Here is an 18,365-nt window from a genome sequence, read left to right on the forward strand (position 1 = left end):
GTCGAGTCCTTTCTGACTCATGGCAGCCCCATGTGTGTGGCAGTAGAACTGTGCTCCATAGGGTTTTCAGTGGCTGGTTTTTCAGAAGTAGGTTGCTAGTTTGTCATACTGTGAGGGCTTGAGTGTTGCTGTGATGCTGGAAGCTATGCCACTGGTATTCAGATATCAGCAGGGTCACCCATGGAGGACAGGTTTCAGCTGAGCTTCCAGACTAAGATTAAGACTAGTAAGAAGGACCTGGCAGTCTACTTCTGAAAGGAATTAGCCAGTGAAAACCTTATGAATAGCAACAGAACATTGTCTGATAACAGTGCCAGAAGATGAGCCCCCAGGCTGGAAGGCACTCAAAAGACAACTGGGGAAAAGCTGCCTTCTCAAAGTAGAGTCGTCCTTAATGACGTGGATGGAGTCAAGCTTTCAGGACCTCCATTTGCTGATGTGACATGACTCAAAACGAGAAGAAACAGCTGCAAACATCCATTAATAATCAGAACCTGGAATGTACAAAGTATGAATCTAGGAAAATTGGAAATTGTCAAAAATGAAATGGAACACATAAACATCGATATCCTAGGCATTAGTGAGCTGAAATGAACTGGTATTGGCCATTTTGAATCTGACAATCATATGGTTTACTATGCCGGAAATGACAACTTGAAGAGGAATGGTGTTGCATTTATTGTCAAAAAGAGCATTTCAAGATCTATCCTGAAGTACAACACTGTCGGTGATAGGATAATATCCATATGCCTACAAGGAAGATCACTTAATACAACTATTATTCAAATTTACACACCAACCACTAAGGCCAAAGATGAAGAAACCGAAAATTCTTAGCAAATTCTGCAGTCTGAAATTGATCAAACATGCAATCAGAATGCATTGATAATTACCGATTGGAATGCGAAAGCTGGAAAGAAAGAAGGATCAGTAGTTGGAAAATATGGCCTTGGTGATAGAAACAATGCTGAGATCGTTTTTTAGAATAGATTTTTGCAAGACCAACAACTTCTTCACTGCAAATACCTTTTTCACCAACATAAATGGTGACTGTACACATGAACCTCGCAAGATGGAATACACAGGAATCAAATCGACTACATCTGTGGAAAGAGACAATGGAAAAGCTCGATATTATCAGTCAGAACAAGACCAATGGCAACTGTGGAACAGATCATCAATTGCTCATATGCAAGTTCAAGTTGAAACTGAATTAGAAGAAGTCCACGAGAGCCAAAGTATGACCTTGAGTATATCCCACCTGAATTTAGAGACAATCTCAAGAATAGATTTGACTCGTTGAACACTAATGACGAAGACCGGATGAGTTGTGGAATGACATTAAGGATATAATACATGAAGAAAGCAAGAGGTCATCAAGAGGACAGGAAAGAAAGAAAAATAAAAGTGGATGTCAGAAGAGACTCTGAAACTGGCCCTTGAACATTGAGTAGCTAAAGCAAAAGGAAGAAATGATGAAGTAAAAGAAATGAACAGAAGATTTCAAAGGGCAGCTCGAGAAGACAAAGTATTATAATGACATGTGCAAAGAGCTGGAGATAGAAAACCAAAAGGTAAGAACACACTCAGCATTTCTGAAACTGAAATAACTGAAGAAAATATTCAAGCCTTGAGTTGTAATAGTGAAGGATTCCATGGGGAAAATATTAGACGACACAGGAAGCATCAAAAAAAAGATGGAAGGAATACGCAGTCATTATACCAAAAAGAACTGGTCGACGTTCAACCATTTCAAGAGGAAGAATATGATCAGGAACGATGGTACTGAAGGAAGAAGTCCAAGCTGCACTGAAGGCATTGGCAAAAAACAAGGCTCCAGGAATTGATGGAATGTCAAATGGGATGTTTCAACAAATGGATGCAGTGCTAGAAGTGCTCACTCATCTATGCCAACTGACTGGAAGAGATCCATATTTATGCCTTTTCCCAAGAAAGGTGGTCCAGCCGAATGTGGAAATTATAGAACAATATCATTAATATCACATGCAAGTAAAATTTTGCCGAAGATCATTCAAAAGCTGCTGCAGCAGTGTAACAGGGAGCTGCCAGAAATTCAGGCCAGATTCAAAAGAGGATGTGGAACCACGGATATCACTGCTGATGTCAGATGGATCTTGGCTGAAAGCAGAGAATACTAGAAAGATATTTACCTGCGTTTTATTGACCATACAAAGGCATTTGACTCTGTGGATCATAACAAATTATGGGTAACATTGCAAAGAATGGGAATTCCAGAACACTTAATTGTGCTCATGAGAAACATGTACATAGGTCAAGAGGCAGTTGTGCGGACAGAACAAGGGGATACTGAGTGGTTTAAAGTCAGGGAAGTTGTGTATCAGGGTTGTATTCTTTCACCATACCTATTCAATTTGAATGATGAGCAGATAATCCAAGAAGCTGAACTGTAGGAAGAAGAACGGGTACGGCAGGGTTGGTGGAAGACTCATTAACAACCTGTGTTATGCAGATGACACAACCTTGCTTGCTGAAAGCGAAGAGAACTTGAAGCACTTACTGATGAAGATCAAAGACCACAGCCTTCAGTATGGATTACACCTCTATATAAAGAAAAAAACAATCCTCACAACTGGACCAATAAGCAACATCATGATAAATGGAGGAAAGATTGAGGTTGTCAAGATTTCATTTTACTTGGATCCACAATCAACACCCATGGAAGCAGCAGTCAAGAAATCAAAAGATTCATTGCATTGGGCAAATCTGTTGCAAGAGACCTCTTTAAAGTGTTGAAAAGCAAAGATGTCACCTTGAAGACTAAGGCATGCCTGACCCAAGCCATGGTATTTTCAATGGATCATATGCATTCGAAAGCTGGACAATGAATATGGAAGACAGAAGAACTGGCGCCTTTGAATTGTGGTTTTGGCAAAGAATACTGAATATACCATAGACTGCCAAAAGAACAAACAAATCTGTCTTGGAAGAAGTACAACCAGAACGCTCCTTAGAAGCGAGGATGGTGAGGCTACTTCTTACATACTTGGACATTTTGTCAGGAGGGATCAGTCTCTGGAGAAGGACATCATGCTTGGCAGAGTACAGGGTCAGTGGAAAAGAGGAAGACCCTGAAGGAGATGGATTGACACAGTGGCTGCAACAATGGGCTCAAGCATAAGAACGATTGTGGCCACGGTGCAGGACCAGGCAGTGTTTTGTTCTGTTGTACACGGGGTCACTATGAGTTGGAATGGACTCGACAGCACCTAACAACAATAACAAGTTGCCAGGCCTTTCTTCAGAGGTGCCTCTGGATGGACACAAACCTCCAAACTCTTGGTTAGCAGCTGAGAGCTTTGCATCACCTGGGGACTCTAAACATTTAAAAAAAAAAAACATTTAGGCATGTGTAAAAAATGTATAGGTATTATAAGAAATAATTTGAACATCTATTCAGTAGCCACAGGCAGTTCTATAGAATCACTGATATTTTGGAGGTAGAAAGACTCTAGTCTAGAAGATGAGAGGGACAACAGGGTGAAGACAGAGATTTATATTAAAACAAAACAAAACAGAAACACACTACATGTGTTAAAAAGAACTTTCAATCCTTCTTTGGCATGTGGATATAGGCTCTTAGGTAAACATGAGGCTTGAGCTCGAGGTCTGTCTTTGTTCCCTTTGATGAACAGCTTCTTTGTTCTGGATCTCACAGGAGGTGGGAAAAGATTGCCCAGAGAAGGGAGCAGAAACCACTGAAACATCACAGCTCTAGAGGATCCAATCCTTCCCTCGATGGCACCACACATGGCCTCTCTGTCTTCCACATTTCAGCCCTTCACTGCATTGTCAAAAACCATTCTGAAAGGTGGGAATGGATGCCATGCTGAAGTACATGAAGCCACAGTTACTGCCATCCTCACTCCCTCAGACCAGTAGCACAGGACCCTGTGTCTCAGAGCACATAGCAGTCTCTGAAAGGCTGATAATGCCTGAAGTCAGGCACCAGTTTATTTCCTCAAAACACTTGCCATTCTTTCCTAAGGCACTTAGAGATGGCTTGAAAGCCTTTCTCAGAAGTATCACATTATTTCCCATGAACAATACTGGCCATCTGGCTTACATGCAGTCCATCCTTTAAAAACTCAAAAAGCAGTTACTTTCCCTCAGAATCTGGTCCAGTACATATAAGTTCCCTTCTCCAGCAGGGAAAAGTTCTGGGTATCAACTTTCTAAAATGGTCCTGAAAGTGTATATGTATGTTTGAAAGAGATTTGGGGATGTCTTCTACCCAAAAGAATAAACTATCATTCATATTTTACACAACTACTCAATTTTTTCTCCCTTTGCTAAACCTTCTCAGCATTTTCTGTCTTGCTATTCTTTAGCTTTTATCTGCTCCACCTTTCAGGTTAACAAAAACCAAACCAAATCCATTGCCGTTCAGTTGATTCCGACTCATAGCTATCCTATAGAGCTAAGCTAATAGTGGATGGAGAAAGTAGAGCCTAGAAGGGGAGGAGAGAGATGAACTGGTTTGTGGCTATCAGCCCCTGACTAATCCTAAGGATGAACACTATTGGAAAGGTGGATCCATTACTAAAGGGACAGATTTCACCTGCATACTGAGTGGTTTAGTCAGGAAAGGTGTGTGACAGGGTTGTATCCTTTCATCATACCTATTCAATCCATATGCTGAGCAAATAATCCAAGAAGCTGGACTATATGAAGAAGAATGGGGCATCAGGATTGGTGGAAGGCTCATTAACAACCCGAGTTATGCAGATGACACAACTTTGCTTGTTGAAAGTGAAGAGGACTTGAAGCATTTACTGCTGAAGATCAAAGACCACAGCCTTTGGTATGGATTACACCTCAATATAAAGAAAACAAAAATCCTCACAACTGGACCAATAAGCAACCTCATGATAAATGGAGAAAAGATTGATGTTGTCAAGGATTTCATTTTACTTGGATCCCACATACACAGCGTATTCTAGGATCAATCCAGGTCTTTTCAGGTACTTGCTATTTTAGTGACCACTGTAGCATATTTTGAAAATTCCTACTACTGTCTTGAGACTCACACGTAAACCTAAAACACATCATTTGGGGAACAATGTAACGGTACAACTATAGGGGGTGGCATGGGAGAAGGACAGGAAGCACTTTTGGAGCCTGGACCCTAATAAGTGAACACAGGTAAAAAGTAGTCCAGCCAACTTCTTCCAACATTTAATCTGTTTTAATTTGCCATATATTACAAAAATTGAATATTTATTTTACATAAAAGGAAATTCAAAAACAATAACAATTACCAAAAACAATAACAATTACCAAAAACTACTGAATCTCAGGCAAAGGGATTTACCACAAAAGTGCAGATTTACATGGTAAATCTGAGGGCCAAAACTACAAAATCTTACATTTTCTAATAAGTCTTACCAGAAGCAAAATTCGATTGTATACATGTTTCCAAATATGTGACAAAGATAAAATAACAAATGCTAGACTTCACTGTGAAGCTAACAAAAGAAACTAATTGGCCCATTATTTCACTGAGTGAAATACTTGAAGAATTTTCAAAATCCTTATAAGCTTTCATTTTTAGGTTTATCTGCAACACATATATGGATGAACATATCCACTCTAGCTCTATACTTTATATTTTAAAAATTGTACCATCTTTGTTAGAGATAATATGCAACATGCAGAAGGCATTCGTAACTGTTTTTCTCAGAAGTAATGTATTATACAAGTCAAACGCAAAACTTAAATATGAATTAAATTTCATGGGAAGCGATCTGGATTCAGTATTTTGGCTTGCATATTCTGTTAATGTTTTAGTGCTGACGATATCATCCATATCAAAAAAAGTTGAAGAGAATGCAGTCCATTACTAAAGGTACTTAGATAGTTCCCAGCAGATGTAGAAATGATGGACAAGAAACAGGAAGAAACCAATTAAATAGGACTGTGGTTTGTTCACTGCTTTCGCTTTCAGTGATCCGAAGAGAAGAAATAATTATATGCAGGGCCTTTTGCAACAGTTATTGGTTTATACTATTTCGTGTGCATAATGTCTTCATAATACAAACCAGGATGCAAAACAACTCCTTCCCTTCCCCACCAGCCTTTGTGTCGTCTCCAGAAAGAAATAAACAGAGATTCTAATGTAACGTGGAGTTGCTGAAAACAAAGTGGACCTACAGTTATGTTCTCATACCTCTGGTAGGGAGTGAGGATCAGTTCTAGACACCGCGGGGATGGGTAAAGTAGAACTCTCAGTCTGGCATAAGTATAGGCTATCTGGCTTTTCCCCAAACAAACACATTCTCAATTTCACTGCAAGTCCTTTAGCACAAATACATTCTGTTACTACACAAGCACTAGTCAAAGTAATTTATAGAGTGGGTGAGTGAAGGAAAACAGAGTATCTTATGTGAGTAGGCCCATGCTAAGAGATGTAAACTTGGAAAGAAAATCTTATTGAAAACAGGAAAATAAAACTATAAATTCATAGAAAAACTGTTTGATCATTTTAATGGTTTCTGAACCAATCAAGATTATGCAATATTTTAATTAAACATACAAAATCTGAATCATGAAACACTTGAACAGAAACAAATATTTTCACCATCAAACAGTAACGTATGCACATAAATCACTGCAGCTCACCCCAGCACTCACAGCAGTGCTGTGCCACAGTGTGGGGACCCGAGGTCTCTATTTTTACCCTGTTAACATAAACATTTTTTAAGTGACGATGAAATATGGTGAAACCCAGGGGCGAAAGGTTAAGACTAAGGATGAAGGATGGAAATATAGTATCTATGTACCACACAGATGTATCCTGATGGAGTTAAGGAGAAAACACTGCAACTTAACCAGGAATGCTCATAACATGTAGGTTCTCAAACTGACACTGCGCATTCACTTTTATTTTTAAAGGCCATCATTAAGGGAACAGATCACTCAATGATTACAAGTAATAAATAAAAAAGAATGAATATCCTTAGCATTAACCTACTACCTACCGCAACTTTGGAAAAAAAAAATACTGAACTATCAGAAACTAGCATGTTACATTTTGTCTACATGGGGGGTGTGTTATGTTTGTGTTTGTGTGTAAATGAAATGAACCAATGCTCTTGCTAGCATAGGCCATAAACTTTTGCTCTGAATAACACACTTATTTTGTGAAAAAATGCACTATGTTCTTGGAAACAAATGCTAACTAAAGTATCATAATGATAATTTAACAAGTTTCACTTTCTTCATTTAAAATTCTCTTAAATGAAATAAAGACATGCTCCAGAAATGCAATAAAGGTGGTTTTAACATCAAATTTTTGTATGTCAAGCGGTAGTCTCTAGAGTTTTTTTAATCAGTGATACATCCTTTCAAAAGCTACCTAAACACTTATTAAATTTTCAATAAGATAAAAAAATTTTTTAAAAAAGGACAAAATTTATAAATTAACTATGGCATCAGAATAACAGTTGCACCAGTAACTATATCCTAGTGTGTGGGAAGCAGTTTACAATATTCATGAGTGATCCTGCTAATAACCTGCTTCCTGAAACTTAGAGAGGTGGTAAGGAAGACTTAGCCAATGATTTTTGCAATTGAACGTAGTCATGGAGTTCTAGTTTGTCAGGTGAATGACAGCAAATTTGAATTTCGTGTTTTGAAAACTCTTCCTTATAGGTCAAAACCAAAACTGTTGCAGCTGAGTCGATTCCGACTCATGGCAACCCTACAGGACAGAGTAGAATTGCCCCATAGGGTTTCCAAGGAGTGGCTGGTGGATTTGAACTGCTCACCTTTTGGTTTAGAGCTGAGCTCTTAACCACTGCACCACCAGGGCTCCTTCCTTATAGGAGAAGGTGGGATTTTTTCTCACATGTAATGGTTAATTATTGTTAAAAAAAAAAAAAAAATTAAACACCTCACCATGTATCACATTCACATCCAAAACTTAAGATAATGCTATCCAACGTTGGAACCAGAACACATGACAATTCTATTGTGAAACAAACAGGAACAATAAAACGACCATCAACTCATGAAAAAAAATGGAAACACAAAAAAACCCTGGATATAGTCAAAATCTGTTTTCTGAAGTCCTGGAAGAAAGTTTCATCAGTTATGCCTGGGTCCCTGAGAACTTGAATGTTCTGACTAAAGGCAAGTTTTGGTAAGGATTAAAATTTTAAACTGGTTTCCTCCCATTCAGAATAAATATTCAGGTGTTAGGCTGCTTTTGGTGTTCTATATTCTTTACAGCTAATATTATTCAAATTTTAATTTGATATGAACGAACAATTCTTTTCTCTGAACTTCAGTATGGGAAGTACGGCAGGTGAAGGAAGCTACATTTTGCCATAACTTAAATGTTCACTTTCATCCTTCAGGAACAAAGTAAAAATAATATATTCACCATGCACCACGATTCCATGCTTATAGTACGCTTTAAAAGAAAAACAAAAACAAAAAAACAAACCTATTGCCTTCCACTGGATTAAAACTCACAGCAACCCTATAGGACAGAGTAGAACTGCCCTCCGAGGGTTTCCAAGGCTGCAAATATTTACAGAAGCAGATTGCCACATCTTTCTTCCAAGGAGCAGCCAGTGGGTTTGAACCGCTGACCTTTCTGTTAGCAGCTGAGCACTTAACCACTGAGCCACCAGGGCTCCTCAGTACTCTACCCATAGTGTTTTCCAGTTTTGTTGAGGTGCAACTAACAGGTTGCTTCATAGTTACATCCAAAAATGAGGTGGCATCATAATGTCTAGATCCACAAGAGAAAAACACATTAAAAATGTGCATTTTCCAAAAATGAGTCGGTCCATTTTATTCATTTTACAATAGGCATGATAATAAAAGGCCAAACACAACACTGTTTAGGAAAGGGAGCAAAATGTATTCCAGAAGAGTTAGACAAAGGCATGAGATAAATTTCAGTGTTAAATGGATCTAATTCTTTGTGAGCTTTGAGAACTCATCTTAGCTACTGAATAGAGGCTGAGTGTTTTACATTATAATCATATCTAGAGATCATGCGGATGGAGGAAAAAGAAGTATTGTGCTTTAACTCTTATTAAATGTCCACAAAGTGTTTTAAAATCAATTAAAAAAAATCCAAACCTGTATCTGCCCTCCGTCTGAGTCGGTGTAAGTAACTAAGGATTGTACCCGTACGATAGTGCAACAACTAGGGAAGAGAGGCAAACGATGGGCCATCTTCTCAGGAGGAAAGCCCCGGATAGTTCTGGGCAGGGAATACAAGGCCTTTGCTAACCAGATGTGACCAGCTGCAGGGTAGAAAAGCATTTTGGAGCTGACCGCACAGCAACATGAGAATCACAAGCAGCCAAAACCAAGGACGTCTGCAAGTATGTTCTTAAAGAAATGCATATGTTCTCCGTACCTTAAGAAAATTATTCTCACAGATGTTCAATCCAAGATTCTACAGTAGAAAATATTTATATGTTTTATATTTAATATAAAAAATTTTAGCAAATAAAAAAGGCTTTGATGATAGACGAGAAGAAATTTTAGAGAATACATTAATTTTCAGGATGCCCCCAAGGTTAAGTCTCCTAAGTACCCTGCTCTTGTTCTATGCAAAGGCCAAAGGCAAGAATTTTCTCAGGGATCATTACTGTTGTTAAGAGAAAACCAGATTAAGAAAAAGTCAAGCAAGCTGGGAAAGGAAGCGAAAATTATGCCAAGAAGGAATTCTGCCAAACACAATGCACCCTGCCTTAAAAAAAAAAAAAAAATTAAGAACATTAATCAAAGGCAGCAACGAGTATGTATCACAGAAATTTAATATGGATGTTTTTATGATCTTGGTCATAAATATCAGAATAGGAAGTCAGTTATAACAAGTGTGCAAATAAGTAATGCATTAGGGGAGGGAGAGGAAAAGAACACCCATACAACCTTCAGTGCAAAAACTGCAAGGTAGGGGTTCAATAATTTCATGCCCCCCATTCCACCCTTGACCTGTCCTTCTTGCAACACCTCAATTAGTTAATGATCAGCTATTCACAAAACTTCAGTTCAGTGGTAACACTTTTTACCTGTTTAATTTAGGCCTAGACACTGAGTTGCTTTAGTAAGACATTTGGTTATGGTTAGTCATACACGTTTCATCTTACAATTTGGAAAATTTTACTTCTCATTTAAACCTCTGGAGGTATATTTTAAAAAATGATTTTGAGACATAGGGTCTCTTCTTTCTAGGTCAACATTTATCTAAGCATGTCTGCAAACGTTCTGTTACAGGGAGTGGAAGAGTGTTGAGCAATTTCTCCTCGACAATCAGACAGCTCCGTTTCAAGGACTGACAGCCTTCCAGCTCAGGAGGAAGTGTTTCCAGGTAGTTACCAATGAGCTCCAGATGAATAAGGTTCGACAGCTCACCCACGTGAGGGGACAAACTTATGAGGCTGTTTTTCCCCAACAGTAAACACTGCAGCTTTTTGCACTGAAACAGTCCATCGGGTAGCATCTCAATCTGGAAAGGGAAAAAAAGACGCCAGTAAAACTGGTTTTTGATGCTCTATGATAACACATTTATTTATACCTCTACGTCATTCTGAAAACACTTCTGGAGGTTTAAAAATCAGCCACTGAAAACCCCACGTAGCATAGCTCTACTCTGACACAAATGGAGTCGCCATGAGTTGGAGTTGCCTACCAACGAAGATGAATTTGAAGTAAATGAAAACCAGAAAGGAACAAAAACAAAGGCAGGCGTATCACCTGGAGCCAGGATTGAGGTCAGCACAAAAGTGTGCACCATGAACTTCTAAAACTTTGCTTTAGATTGGGCAACAAATTTGGCTCTACACATTCTAACCAGCAATTTTTTTTTTTATTAACTTTTATTGAGCTTCAAGTGAACGTTTACAAATCAAGTCACATATAAGTTTATATACACCTTACTCCGTACTCCCACTTGCTCTCCCCCTAATGAGTCAGCCCTTCCAGTCTCTCCTTTCGTGACAATTTTGTCAGCTCCCAACTCTCTCTATCCTCCCATCCCCCCTCCAGACAGGAGATGCCAACACAGTCTCAAGTGACCACTTGATATAATTAGCTCACTCTTCATCAGCATCTCTCACCTACCCACTGTCCAGTCCCTTTCATGTCTGATGAGTTGTCTTCGGGGATGGTTCCTGTCCTGTGCCAACAGAAGGTTTGGGGACCATGACCGCCGGGATTCCTCTAGTCTCAGTCAGACCATTAAGTCTGGTCTTTTTATGAGAATTTGGGGTCTGCATTCCACTGATCTCCTGCTCCCTCAGGGGTTCTCTGTTGTGCTCCCTGTCAGGGCAGTCATCCGTTGTGGCCGGGCACCAACTAGTTCTTCTGGTCTCAGGATGATGTAGGTCTCTGGTTCATGTGGCCCTTTCTGTCTCTTGGGCTCTTAGTTGTCGTGTGTGACCTTGGTGTTCTTCATTCTCCTTTGATCCAGGTGGGTTGGGACCAATTGATGCATCTTAGATGGCCGCTTGTTAGCATTTAAGACCCCAGACGCCACATTTCAAAGTGGGATGCATAATGTTTTCATAATAGAATTATTTTGCCAATTGACTTAGAAGTCCCCTTAAACCATGGTCCCCAAACCCCCACCCTTGCTCCCCTGACCTTTGAAGCATTCATTTAATCCCGGAAACTTCTTTGCTTTTGGTCCAGTCCAATTGAGCTGACCTTCCATGTATTGAGTATTGTCCTTCCCTTCACCTAAAGCAGTTCTTATCTACTAACTAATCAGTAAAAAACCCTCTCCCTCCCTCCCTCCCTCCTCCCCTCGTAACCACAAAAGTATGTGTTCTTCTCAGTTTATACTATTTCTCAAGATCTTATAATAGTGGTCTTATACAATATTTGTCCTTTTGCCTCTGACTAATTTCGCTCAGCATAATGCCTTCCAGGTTCCTCCATGTTATCAAATGTTTCACAGATTCGTCACTGTTCTTTATCGATGCATAGTATTCCATTGTGTGAACATACCACAATTTATTTAACCATTCATCCGTTGATGGACACCTTGGTTGCTTCCAGCTTTTTGCTATTGTAAACAGAGCTGCAATAAACATGGGTGTGCATATATTCTAACCAGCAATTCTTAAAGAAAACTCAATCAGTTACATCCTCATGGTCCCTAAAATAAAAAACAAATCTGTAACTCAGAAGACTCCCAATTGTTCCTGAGTTCTAGATTAGAAATAAATTGCTCTCAAGGGTCCTCATAAACAGTTTACTATGTAATGCAATGAGCAACATCCTCAAAAACATCGTGAAAATTGACACGAACAGGCATCTCTTACAGTGTTTCTCAGTACAGACTGATAACTCTCAGAAAAAAAACGACAGATCTGCAGAGGTAGGGACAAGATACGATGATACATAAACACACATTCCACTCCCCTATACACGCACATGTGCATCTGAGTATTCTCTTCTTGTTCTCTGGCAGGTTCAATTAAATAATTCATTTTACAAGGAAATAATTTTAAGTATGATAAATAGCCTGCAATGATACCAACCCTTAGAGCTGCTCATCTGAATTGCATCCGTATATGATGGGTAGGTTGGATGTTCAGTGTAGACGTGAAAGGTTTACCGGGAAAATTCTCCAGAAAAGGCGGAGCCTGAACAATCCCTGAGCCTGAACAATCCACTGAGAGGTGAGTCTGTGCTGGGCAAAGCTGGACTGCACGCTTCATGGCCATGATCCCTGAGAGAGGCATCCCACACTATAGTGTTCTACATCTTTATAGACAGGGGTGCAGGGACAGCTATGCAACCACGAAACAGTGGAGGTTCCTTGGTTCAGGAAGGGGCCTTGTTAGTAACAGGGATGAAAGGAGGACTCGGAGCTCAGCCTTTTCTTCCAATGGGCTGTTGAAGCCCTGGGAGACAGCTTCCAAGGCCATGCAGATCTGTCTTTCCTCAAAAAAGAATTAAAATGATCCCCCAAAATGATCAAATTGCATTAAAAAAGCTCAGGCTCCCATTCTTTATGTAAACTAAAAATGACCAAATTGCATTAAAAGTTGCTCATTATGTTGGAAATCTCCCTCTCCTCCATCACCCCACACACAGTGTGACATCTTTGAAAATAAATGTAATGATTCCTACTGCTAAGACCAGCATTCAATATAGATGATCATTGTGCGCCAAAATATTAGGTATAAGCAAAGGAAAAATATTTACCCTTTTATTTAGTTCCCTTCTCAAGAATGGACTGCAAAACCATGTATATGTAGACTTGAATATTGAGAAGTGAGGCAGAATGTAGGCTCCTTCTAAAGCAGCCCATTCTGGGCAGAGACTTCGGCAGCTCAGAGGTAGGGTCAATGATGTTCAAATAGAGAAAAAAAAAATGAGACTTGTGCAATGTCTCAAGGTTGACACTGCCTGGTGGTGCCTAAGCAACAACTTAGGGCACACTAGCTGAAAGGAGGAAAGAGTTGGCTCATTTGTATTCGGTTAATGTGTGCCCAGCACCTCCTTTAATGTTAAAAGGCTCCAAGTTAGTGGTGGGAATAAAGTGCTCTCAAGGCAGATGGGCCTGCAAGAACCTTAGTCTTGCACAGTTTCTCAACCTTGGCACCGTTGATATTTTGCACCAGATGATTCTTGTGGGGTGTTGTCCTGTGCATTTTAGGATATTCAGCAGCAACCCTGGCCTTCACCCACTAGATGCTGGTGGCACCACTCCTCCAGTTGTGACGAGCAAAAAATGTCTCCAAGCATTGCGAAATGTCCCCTAGGGGGAAAACTGCCCCCACGTGAGAAGCACTGGTCTAATGTGAGAAACATTAAACAATTACACAAAACATTAGTCTATAATAGGTACTTTCTACCACCTGTTTGTCAATTTGTTGTACTGTGGTGGCTTGCACATTGTTAAGATGCTGAAAGCTATGCCACTGGTATTTCAAATACCAGCAGAGTCACCCAGGGTGGACAGGTTTCAGTAGAGCTTCCAGACTGAGACAGACTAGGAAGTAAGGCCTGGAGATCTACCTCTAAAAATTAGCCAATGAAAACCTTATGGGTCACAATGGAATACTGTCTGACTCACTTGCTTTGGACATGTCATCAGGAGTGATCAACTGCTACAGGAGGACATCATGTAAAGTAGAGGGACAATGATCGTATGGGAGATTCTCAGTGAGATGGATTGGTACAACAGCCATAATGATGGGCTCAAACATGCTGACAATGGGCCAGGACTGGCCACATTTCTTTTTGTTATACAGAACGTCTCCATGAGTCAGAGTCGACTCGATGGCAGCTAACAAGAATGGTGCTATGAGAAAGAGTGCCCTAACCTGCACTCCATAAGGGATCCCACATCTCCCTTCTTTAATCGACTTCCAGATTCCCAGCAAGTATTATGCTTAAACGGTCTGACTTCCTAGTGAATACATACCCTGAAGCCAATTCCTGTCACCCTCCTTCTGTATGGCTATTAGCACTACCTCGTTCTCACCAAACTCCTTTCAAATCTCTAAACTTGTGATTTTAGTGACTTCTCAACCCTGGATAGAAGAGAGGGGATTTCAGCAGGCAATCAATGAGAGAGAGCCTCTGGGGCTAGCGCATCAATGTCGCTCCTTTGAAGTAAATCAAAGGCTGTGGTTAGTAGCAATTAGCGGTAACACTTCCAATGTGCCAGACATCCGTCTCGGGCTTTCTGTCTGTCAGCCGACAGCTCTTGGCACAGGACCTCAGTTCACCTATACTAATTCAATTTTTCCTAAGGAAGCTGGGAAGCTCCAAAAGAGATTTAAGACATTCCATCAATTTAGCAATTTCATCCTGAAAAATCTACTTACAACTTTAAAAATTGTTTACCTCAAAGCTTATAAGAATACCACACACATTTTGTCTGGGCCAGTACATTTTACAAAAATGTTTAGAAAGCATTTATTTATACCCAATTCGTTCAGAATGCCCTTCCTTAGACTGTACAATATATGAGCCAGAGAAACAATATCCCAAATGGACCACTAATTTCTTATCAGAAATCAAAAGAAATGTTTACAGACCAATTAAAAAAAAAACAAACCCGTTGTTGTCAAGTAAATTCCGACTCATAGTAACCCTATAGGACCTAACAGAACTGCCCCATGGGGTTTTCAAGGAGTGTCTGGTGGATTTAAACTGCCAACTCTTAGCTAGCAGCCATACTCTTAACTACTGTACCACCAGAGCTCCACAGAACAATTGGGAGATAAGAAACTTTCTAATCAGAGTGCCTGGAGCCCTGGTGATGTACTGGTTAAGGGCTTGGCTGCTAACAAAAAAGTTGGCAGTTCAAATCCACCAGTTGCTCCTTGCAGACTCTATGGGGTAGTTCTACTCTGTCCTATCAGGTCACTATGAGTCAGAACTGACTTGATGGAACCTAACAACAACAGAGCGCTTGCTGTATTAGTTCCCTAGAGCTGCTGAAATAAAGTACCACAAATTGGGTGTCTTTTTTTAAGAACAGACATTTATTTTCTCACAGTTCTAGAGGCTGGGAGACCAAACTCGGGTGTATGTAGGCTGTGTTGATTCCTTCTGAGGGCTCTTAGGGAGAATCTGTTCCATGCCTCTCTCCTAGCTTCTGGTAGGCCCAGGAGTTCATTGGTTTGCAGCTGTAGCATCACATGGTATTCCTTCCTCTGTGTCTCTTCCTTTTTTATAGGACATCACTCATATTGGATTAGATCCACCCTACTGCACTATGACCTCATGCTAACCTAAATGATAACATCTTCAAAGACCATCTTTCCAAATAAGATCACATTTACAGGTACCGGGGGTTAGGACTTCAACATATCTTCTTGGGGGATATAATTCAATCCATAACAGTTACTATGAAAAAAATAATGGCTACATTATAACTCTGTATCCTAGAATTTCCTGGCAATCAACTGTTTTCAGTAAAACAGATTGGAGGCCCCAGAACCAGGGTGGTTCTCTTTTTATATCTATGGCAGACATTGATAATTAAATGACCCACTGTTTCTCAGAAGTTGGGGCCTCAATTGAGAATCCTTCTCAATACCAGGTTTCCTTATTTTTTGGCCACTGACACATGCTATCCCAAGATACACTAAATAAATCCATAATATCCAATTATTTCAAAAAACAAAGCTGAATAGTTCCATTTCTAAGTAGTGATGACAAAAACAGCAGCAAACATTGTCACATAAATGATCTTCAGAAGGAATTTCTACATTATTCACCTCTGGCTATAAGTCTTGGAATTAATAAAAGGAATGTGTTGAACACAAGAATGTGGAAGTTGGACCTAGATATAAATTGGAGTGGTTCATAAGACTTGGGCCAACCCAAATCCATTGCTGTTGTTGATTCTGACTCATAGTGACCTTATAGGACAAAGCAGAACTACCCGACAGGGTTTTCAAGGCTATAATCTTTAAGGGAGCTGACTGCCACATCTTTCTCCTGAGGAGTCGCTGGTGGGTTTAAACTGTTGACCGACCTTTCAGTTAGCGGCCAAGTGCTTAACCACTGCACCATCAGGGATCCTTATGTATATCCATTAAAAAAAAAAAAAAAACCCATACCTGTTGCCATTGAGTCGATTCCAACTCATAGCGACCCTACAGAACAGAGCAGAACTGCCCCATAGGGTTTCCAAGGAGTGGCTGGTAGATTCGAACTGCCGATCTTTTGGTTAGCAGCTATAGCTTGCCATAGTTCTTAACTACTATGCCACCAGGGCTCCATGTATATTCATAGTGACCAAAATATTCATATTAGTCAACTAGATAAACCTCTAGACCGATGGTTTTCAAAGTGTGGCTATTAGACCAGCAGCATCAGCTTTACCTGGGAACTTTTTAGAAATGCAAACTCTCAGGTCTCATATCTGACCTACTGAATCAGAAACCCTGGGAGTAAGGCCCAGCAATCAGCAAAAGCTTTTAACAAGCACTTCTGGTAATTCTGGTACACACTAAAGTTTAAAAACCACTGCTAGTCTAGATCAATCCTAAAGTAGTTTTAAAACCTTAAATTCTTTAAGACCTGAAGATTTTTTATTTATCTCAGAATGGGCTCCATCCTTTTACGTGTGATAAAGGCTCAGGATTTTAAAAACCAGCATGAATGTGCTCTCATTTCCCAATTCTCTGGTATTTCTCCAATAATCTGTGTCTGGTGGTTAATATGTTTATTAGTCAACACCATGCCCACAGCTATATTTAGCATGAATATAAATTACAAAAAGTCTAAGGGGTAACGCACATTTTGGATGGGGTAGAAGAAAAGAGCAGCACTCATTTTCAGCCAGAACAGTTGTACTTTGGCAGACCTGATTTCTTTTTTATTTAATCTTTATTGTACTTTAGATCAAGATTTATGGAACAAACTAGCTTCCCGTTAAACAGTTAGTACACATATTGTTTTATGACATTGGTTAACAACACCACAACATGTCAACACTCTCCCTTCTCGACCTTGGGTTCCCTATTACCAGCTTTCCTGTCCCCTCCTGCCTTCCAGTCTTTGCCCGTGGGCTGGTGTGCTCCTTTAGTCTCATTTTGTTTTATGGGACTATCTAATCTTTGACTGAAGGGTGAACCTCGGGAGTGTCTTCATTACTGAGCTAAAAGGGTGCCTGGGGGCCATACTCTAGGGATTTTTCCTGTCTCTATCAGACCTGTAAGTCTGGTCTTTTTTTGTGAGTTAGAATTTTGCTTTGTCCAGGATCCTCTATTGTGATCCCTGTCAGAGCAGTCAGTGGTGGTAGCCGGGCACCATCTAGTTATATTGGACTCAGTCTGGTGGAGACCGTGGTAGCTGTGGTCCATTAGTCCTCCGGACTAATCTTTCCCTTGTGTCTTTAGTTTTCTTCATTCTCCCTTGCTCCCAAAGGTGTGAGACCAGCGGAGTATCTTAGGTGGCCACTTATAGACTTTTAAGACCCCAGACGCTACTCACCAAAGTAGAATGTAGAACATTTTCTTTACAAACTATGTTATGCCAATTGAGCTAGATGTTCCCCGAGACCATGGTCCCCACAGCCCTCAGCCCAGTAATTTGGTCCCTCAGGGAGTTTGGATATGTCTATGGCGCTTCCATGACCTTGGCAGACCTGATTTCTGACAGTGTTTTTTCTTCTTCTCAAATGGACATTACCCTCACCCTCTGTCTTGCCTTTTAGATCAGCATGGATTTTCGCTTTTTTCCTCTCCTTTTGCATCATTTTCACCTAGCAAACTACTCATTTATTTTGTTTTTTCTTGTTTCAGTGAAGTTAAGTTTTCCTTAACTTGGCTTCACTGTTGCAAATTATGGTTCAAGCGTGGATGCTTCAAAAAAGCTTCTAG

The 18,365-nt window shown here is 40.0% G+C and overlaps 1 protein-coding gene across 8 annotated transcripts in view; it reads right to left on the reverse strand.

Moving 5' to 3' along the window:
* Positions 1-3,386: 3,386 nt before the first annotated feature.
* LRRC8B (leucine rich repeat containing 8 VRAC subunit B) overlaps positions 3,387-18,365 on the reverse strand; it is an 89,480-nt gene continuing 74,501 nt past the window's right edge. For all 8 annotated transcript variants that reach the window (XM_023558438.2, XM_064282335.1, XM_003418439.4 and 5 more), the window contains one exon: positions 3,387-10,513. In XM_023558438.2, coding sequence (XP_023414206.2) covers positions 10,241-10,513 — 273 coding nt within the window. In that variant the 3' untranslated portion in view covers positions 3,387-10,240. The remainder of the gene's footprint in view (positions 10,514-18,365) is intronic.

This window comes from Loxodonta africana, chromosome 3, assembly GCF_030014295.1.
Source record: "Loxodonta africana isolate mLoxAfr1 chromosome 3, mLoxAfr1.hap2, whole genome shotgun sequence".
NCBI classification, from domain to species: Eukaryota; Metazoa; Chordata; class Mammalia; order Proboscidea; family Elephantidae; genus Loxodonta; species Loxodonta africana.